The sequence below is a fragment of the Saccostrea echinata genome, unplaced genomic scaffold (assembly GCF_033153115.1).
Source record: "Saccostrea echinata isolate AGI-Se365-2 ecotype Australia unplaced genomic scaffold, CSIRO_AGI_Sech_v1 ptg000001l, whole genome shotgun sequence".
Taxonomy (NCBI): domain Eukaryota; kingdom Metazoa; phylum Mollusca; class Bivalvia; order Ostreida; family Ostreidae; genus Saccostrea; species Saccostrea echinata.
The window spans coordinates 24,706,948-24,714,690 of NW_026889750.1; the positions used below are offsets into that span (position 1 = coordinate 24,706,948).

The 7,743-nt window shown below is 33.1% G+C and overlaps 1 protein-coding gene across 1 annotated transcript; it reads left to right on the forward strand.

The window, feature by feature from the left end:
- The first annotated feature begins 386 nt into the window (after positions 1 to 386).
- LOC133204391 (homeobox protein DBX1-B-like) lies at positions 387 to 6,067 on the forward strand. The gene is made up of 4 exons (XM_061340151.1): positions 387 to 830; positions 1,078 to 1,266; positions 3,891 to 4,090; positions 5,428 to 6,067. Exons 1-4 carry the CDS (start codon positions 527 to 529, stop codon positions 5,749 to 5,751), a joined length of 1,017 nt encoding a protein of 338 aa, XP_061196135.1. The 5' UTR covers positions 387 to 526; the 3' UTR covers positions 5,752 to 6,067.
- The last annotated feature ends 1,676 nt before the right edge of the window (positions 6,068 to 7,743 follow it).

Sequence of the window (7,743 nt, forward strand, 5' to 3'; positions counted from 1 at the left end):
GTTCACGGTGGCTTGGTGTCTCCGAAGCGCTCTGCCCTTTAACGCAGATTTAAAAAGCATCATAAAATTCATATCCAGTACCGTGAAATATTTAACTTTATTTAAATTGCTTCGATTCTATGTAAATGAGTTCTTAGTGTCCCCTAAATCGGTTCATTTGTTCGGCCCATCGCCCCGCCCATATCGAACGAAGACGAGCTATGAGAATATCAATACGAAGGAAGCTGGAAGCTTTTTACGCATTTGATTGGTTAAAAGCCACGTGTTAGGTATTTGTTGATATTATAATGTATAAAATACCGCTTTTGCAAATTGTTTAGAATTAGAAGCTAATCAAACCGAATAAATTTTATCGTATCTGCTCATAAAAAATATGGGATAAAACAGGTTGATGCCGCAAACTCTAACATAGAATCCATAAGGAATGTGTGATTCTTGCATGTCTTAAAGAGGGGAAAAGCAAGATAAAATACTTTGTCAGATTTTTTATTAGTATAAAACAGGTTTCAGACTTACATGGTTTAAAATGTTTCCTAATGTGATTTCGCCTTCACAGTTGTATCAAACATATCTTCGTTCAGCTGCCAATTTGGACGCCCAAGGACTTGGTCAACCAGGACCCTCTGCATCGTTTCTTGTTGAAAATTTACTTCGTGAGAGAGGTCACTCATTGCTCTCTCGCCAGTTTCCCTTGGGGAGACCCGTTCTTCCCCCACAACCGAAGTCTCCTGCCGACGGTACGCGACAAAGTCCCTCAGCATCGTCGTTCCTGAAATTCGGAGTTAATGCAATTCTAGGATCTTCTGATGACGAAAATGTACAAAAGCATGGTAAGTTGAATTTCAACAAAAAAAGAAACGAGAATTTTTATTTTTATTTTCAAAATATTCATTCTGAATATACATACCTTTCTGAAGCTTGCATTTTAAATTTTCGGTCAATTTACTCAAAAATAAATTGTTAACATTTCATGACAATTAGATTTCATGGATACTTTATCTTTTCCGATGATTACTTTACTTGCCAACAGTTAAGATGTAAAGATAAAGTACAAAATCTTTCTCATTTGATTTTCAGTGGAGGAGGCATGCTCTTCAACACTGACTACCCCTCCCTCGTCCCTCCCCGGACTCCCAGCTTCCTACCTAAAGACATGTGGAACAGGGTTTGTGGGACAGGGGTTGCCGCACCCTACCGCCTATTTTCCGCGCCACCCTTTCTATGATCCACATCTGAATGGAATGATGAGGCATCCATATTTTACAAGTAAGAAAATAAATGTTTTTAGTTTATTTTGCTAGATATAAACTTTCTTCTCTTTGTATATAACTCTTTGAATTTTGTAAGAATAAAATTATTTAACAAGCTTGGGTTATGGCAATAAATTATTAAAAAGAAAACAAATTCTGCGACCACCAAAGATCTTGCGATTTTGAATTCCACTAAGGTCTTTGCTACTTTCTGTTTATATTAGAGAAAAGTTCCAAACACTTTTTATGAAGGAATTCAGAAAATTTAGCATCAGGGTGATGAGTTATTCCATTGATGTATCTATTAGTTTGATGGCCATGCTAACGAGTTTTTCTTTTATCAATTGTTTATTTCACAAAAATAACTGTCACTTCGGCGCCACTGTATGAGAGCCAAGAAAACCCGGGGCGATATCAGTTCGTCCGAGGCCGCAGCTCGAGATGGACCGGGCCGTGTTTAATTGTTGAAAGATAGATATTATCATGAGCAATACTTGCGCGATAAAAGCCAATTTTCGATCAATATAATAAACTTCTGCAATTATGTACTAATAGTTGTGTGTGCTAATGGTCATCGCTATTTAAATGTTCAATCAAAATATTTCCTATCCCTATGCAAAATTTCAAATAACACCGGAGGTGCTCTTCGCCTAGATACACTAATAAATAATCAAGTGATATACCTTGACGTTTAACTTTTTCATTGCAATCCAATCTCTAATCAAATGTCTTAATAAAAGGGATTCTTGTATTCATTAAACGACGGACCCATACCTCCTTTTAAATCAAATCAAATGAATATTTTATACTCGAAATGTATCACCCACTTAATAAACAAAAGTTTGACAAAAAGACCTCTTTACCATGAAACTTTTTTTTCAAATTGAGTTTGTGATAATTCTAGTTGAAGCCTTTAATCATGAAAGGTACTTGACCCAAGAGTTAAGATACATGAAAGACTCGCACGTGTTTACATGTGTTCTCTCGCATGATTTCTTCAATACTTATAAGGTATGTAACGAGTTGGGCTGAAGGCAACCCGGAATTATTTGCCAGATTTACACGACTAGGGCTGAATGTGTCCCCCTTTGATATGTCAGATTTACTGAACTCGGTATCTTCTTTATAGAAGTTCCCGTCATACCACCCACTGTTAACACCAGATAGGATATCAAACGCACCTCGTTCCACGGGGGGAAATTGACGATAAATGCAAATGAGACACCCCGTATAAAATGTGGAAAAGTCAAACCTTGCAGTAGGACGATTTTTTTTTCTCCCCCAAAGTTAAATTTCTGCAGGATTTTTTTTTTTTAATTCTGCATTCGCTAATAAATTTTTCAGACTAATTTGTCAAATTCTTCTAAAGCTGTGAGAGAGATATGCACACCTGTGCACACAAGAGCTCACAATTGAATTTAAATTAGGGCAAATTGATGGGCCTATAAAAACTTCATGAATTAGATTCACGTCGTTTTGTAAAGATACGTATTCATTGGTAAATAGATAATTTCCAACATGTATAAAATTTATCAAAATGATTTATTTTTTTTTTTATATTTTTTCGTACCCAAATTTGGATGACAAGCAATGAATAAAATAATTAATTGATAACTTGTTAACATTCTTTAAAATTGTATTTATTACAAACCCTTAAATCCAATTTTTTTCCCTTTCTTTTTGGTATAAGGAATATACATAAACACGGAAATCGTTTAGATATTAGGAAATATATAAATATACGAAATATTGATTATGAGATTATATGCAGTATAATTAACGTACACAAAATGACGGCAACAGTTGGCGCTGCTTAAATCGTTATCATTCTCAATAAAACCCAATTGAAATTTATCGTGTAATATAATCACAATCGCCTACGAGATCCGATGACAAATTATTACATCGCCCCCAGGAAATCCAATACAATTGAAAAATGTTTACTGTTAGTGTGTCCATCATTGTTTTTGGAAATAACTTTATATATATTAGTAACATAGCAGTAAAAAAAAAGACAACTGGGTTTGGAATTTGATACTTTCCATAGACACACTAGTATGCAAAATGATTATGCAATTCACAGGTACTTGTGGACTTGACCTCTCCCCCCTCCCCCGTAAATCCCCTGCGTTTTTTATTGATGAACTATTTTTTATGACATAATTACAATGTATTCCTTTAAAAAAATCCATAAACTCCCTAAAAGAATTCTATAAAAAAATGTCTATAACAATGTACATGTATATTTATTTATATTATGGAAAGGGATGCTTATTTCTTTACAATGCAATCTCCTCCATCTATTATATCGTCAGTGTATTCATTTTTATATAGAATTATCGTTTCACGTGTTTTTTTCTTCGGATATTTACGTGAAATAAATTAGAACAATAACTCATAAGGAGAACGAAATAACAGTTCAGAGAATTTGCCTAGTATCCCTGGCAAAATTCTTTTTTGTTTAAGATTTACTGGGCAAGAACATATTTACATGTATTATCTAAATATATATATATATATATATATACATTGTACGTACTTTATCAGTCCAAATCAAAGGTTGGTGGGGTATAGCTTTCCTTATATTAAAACTTAAAAGTTAAACATCATTATAATTAGAAATTTTGGTTTATTTTACAGATTCCCCACTTTTACCGGTTCCAAATGCGTTTACGTTTCTTAGCAGTATGCGGGGAAAACCAAGAAGGGGGATGTTAAGGCGAGCCGTCTTCTCAGACATGCAGAGAAAAGGTTTGGAAAAGATGTTCCAAAAACAGAAATATATCAGCAAACCGGACAGGAAAAAATTAGCGGCCAAACTAGGTTTAAAAGATTCGCAAGTACGTATTCACGTGTATTTCAGGCACTTTACATGTAGCTCAAAGAAATCTTTTCCTCACATGCAACAATTCACAAAATTAAAACAGTTTTATTGCAAAGTACGAAGATGTTCTTAGTTGATAATTTTCAAAAGCAAATTGATCTTTGAAAATGAATAAAGATGCATTCATTCGTGTTTTTTTTTCTTTTCTTGCCGTTTAAAGTATTTTGTTTTTTTCCCTCAATTTTCTCAATGCTATAGATAAATGACAGTAGATTTTACGTCATGTTCATAACCTGTACAAATTCTGCTTTAATCAAGGAAATAAACATACAACTAATTTCATATGGATATATTAAATCAAATCATGACAGTGTATAAATAAATTTCTTTTGTAATTAGCAAAATGTGAGAATATGAATAAGATATCCAAGGGCGCGACAACAATTCCGAATAACATTCATGTCATCTCCAGATATTGTAGCGACTTTTATGAAATCTAAACGACTAATTAAGTACAAAATCGACGCCCGATTTCCAATTTATTTCTTATACAGTGTCTATACCAGATGTTTCCATTACAATACAAAGTGTCTGCAACTCCTCGTGGGTTCTCCTTTTCTTTACAAATCCTTCCAAATGCATGCGTGATCGGACGAAGTCGGGCAATTGATAAAAACCATCTTAAACAGTTTCTCTTCTCCGTAAATCACATGCACGGGGGATTCTCTGCATTAGCTAATAGCGACAGAGCTTTCTTTTCACTTTGACACCTAATCGATGCAGTCGGAAACCGAGGGGCATTTCGTGAACAATTCCAAACAGCTGTGTGTGACGTACACAAATAAACACAAGTTTAATGACCAATCATTGTTTTAATAATTTTTCATCATCTCAAACTTCTTGGACGCACGCTGTCCCATTAAAAGCATGTCTGAAACATAACACCTTTGGCTATTTTCCGATTTCTTTCTCCATAGAGTGTTAGTACTATTTTTGACAATGGTCATACATCTATTGTATATGAAGACAAGTTCATTATTTGACCTGTAATTTGAAAAAAAAAGTTGTGCTCTACTTAATAAAGTTCGATCAAAAAATTCATAATTTGTGGATGAATCACTTCACATTATTAAGTGAACACAGTAACAGCAGGAATAACTATGTAAATATTTCAATATAATAAATGTCATATGTTTCTCTTAATTTATATCACACAACATGATGAAATTTACATCAAATAAAGCAACATATGTTATGATAAGCAAGAAGTTGGTTCAATATGCATTCAATTGTAGCTTCTCGAAATTGTACATGTTGAGAAGTTTGCCATAACAATATTTTTTTTTAATTCAGGTCAAAATTTGGTTCCAAAATAGAAGAATGAAATGGAGGAATTCAAAAGAGCGGGAGATGCTATCAGGAGGTGGCTCACGTGATAGTTCTTTACCGAGCAAATCAAATTCCAACAACGACGATGACGTCATCAATAAAGATGGTCATATTGCTTGCAAACAATTAGAGTGCACACAGACTAGAGCACCTGAAGAAAACATTGAAAAAACAATTCATATTTCACAATCACGTGACCTCAGAGATGTGGCGTTTGATTCAGAACAACCAATGGATGATGCCGTTACAAGTAGTTCTGAGAGTGATGATGAAATTGATGTATCATGATGTATTAATTTCTAAAGATTCAAAAACAAATTAATTTGCTTTGAATAAAAATAATAAGTGTTGAAATATTTTAATACCTGCATAATTATTTGTGACATAAAGGGGTAGCCTTTTTCTTGTTTTGTGGCAAGAATTTGTTGATTCTTGGATGAGTTTGATGAATTATACACGTCCACATACTTGTCTCTCTTTTTGCTGTAACATCTGCAGTAATGACTGAATGTCATGTACATTACAGATATTTATTTTAAAGGTGCAATATTTGCTGCAAATGTCTTACTTGATCTTTATATCTGTGGACTCTTTATTGTACTAATAAATCATAAACTCCATTTTTCTTTACATTTATTATCTCATTTTTTTAAAATATCAAAGGTATCATGGTAAAAATACCCCCCTCCCAAAAAAGCAATTTAACATAATGTCAAAAGTGCTTTCTTTATATGATTAGCTTTAATATTAAATCCAAGGAAAGAAAGAAAAACAGATATCTGATATTTCTATGGCTAGATTTATTTCTTGGCTAAAACAAACTTCCTAATTCATTTTAGATTTTCCTTTTTGTAATTTCCATGTTGGTCTACAGTTACAACTTTTCAAGGTGATACAAATAAACTACACTGATATCGAAAGTATTTTCGAATAACTGAAAAGGAATCTTTTTCTTTTTTCAATGGACTTTTATGAAAATTACATCATGTGGGACTAAAACTATCCCTTAAACAGATATAATTATAGCCCCATAAATCTCTTGAATAAAATGTTCATCAGCTGTTCGTGAGTGGGTATTCTCTATTAGAAAAATCACCTCTGAAAAGGTATTGTCCGCTACACGTGCCTTCTTTGATTTGGTCAAAATGGTCGACAATTCGGACCATCGAAAGCAGGGATTACTGAATACCCGATAACGTTGTGAAATTAAGCATAAAACAAACATTTGTTCCACGAATTGGACTAAGAGCACCACTTGTTGCCCCTTCAGTGGGACCGCTGATCGCCATTAGCCTTCCAATATCTCATTAAATGACCATGAAACATTCATCTGGTCATAGTTTTTCTAAAGCTCTGTGTAAATCAAACAGAGCATTTGTTCTTTATTATGTAGAATTTTTAAGTTTTCAAGAAATAAATATAAAAGTAAAAGCTTACTACTATTATTTTAGTGACAATAATTAAAAGTGAAATCAAGTTTGCAAGGAGAAAAAGCCAGTAACTCAATTAACTCAATATATTTAAGTCTAACTTCCGCTATCTCAAGTACATAATTTACTGAGTTTATTTCCAAGTATGTCCCTGCATTGGACACCCTGTATATGAGAGTGAGTTACAATCGCATATTTCACCAAAAGTACATTTATTAATGAGTACATTTATCTTATCTTACTGATGCTGTGAAATAAGAATGTTTCATCAAATATTTAATAACAAATACCTTACCATGTACAGTAAAAATAAAAAAAAAATAGTTTACGTCATTGTTCACATTAAGATATGTCATTAAATATCAAACAATTTTAATACATTTGCATATCGCCTTGACTTACCACCTCAACAGCTGTCCTGAATTCAGATCATATTACGCTTATGGCTATAGATTACAACTTATAATTTTTCTCAATACTTCGAAGTAGTATTGTTTAAACGAGGAATATTGTTTATCACTATCTGCAGCTGAGGATATTGAATCAAAAGATTGCTTATATTTCCAACTCATTACCATGTACCATGGTACGAATCGAGGAATTGTTTAAATTTGTTAGCAGCTGGCTACATATTTTTTCTTCCTATAATTCACAATATATTTTTTTGTTGCGCCCTTACGGTTTTATTTTCTGACTTTTAGACAAAAAAATTAAGTTCAACTAATTTAGGGCTTTAACTTCATGTACTGAAAAAAAGTTTTTAACGGGAAATAGTCTGTATAATTATCAGATATGAATAGAAAATGAAATCACTTTGGGGGTTCAGATATTCTTTGACTTTGCAATCTGT

Bases quoted from the DNA above. Each gene is read 5' to 3' on its own strand.
- LOC133204391 (XM_061340151.1), top strand. From the start codon at position 527: ATGTTTCCTAATGTGATTTCGCCTTCACAGTTGTATCAAACATATCTT. The intron at 1,267-3,890 runs GTAAGAAAATAA...TTTATTTTACAG, and splicing joins GAGGCATCCATATTTTACAA to ATTCCCCACTTTTACCGGTT. The intron at 4,091-5,427 runs GTACGTATTCAC...TTTTTAATTCAG, and splicing joins TAGGTTTAAAAGATTCGCAA to GTCAAAATTTGGTTCCAAAA.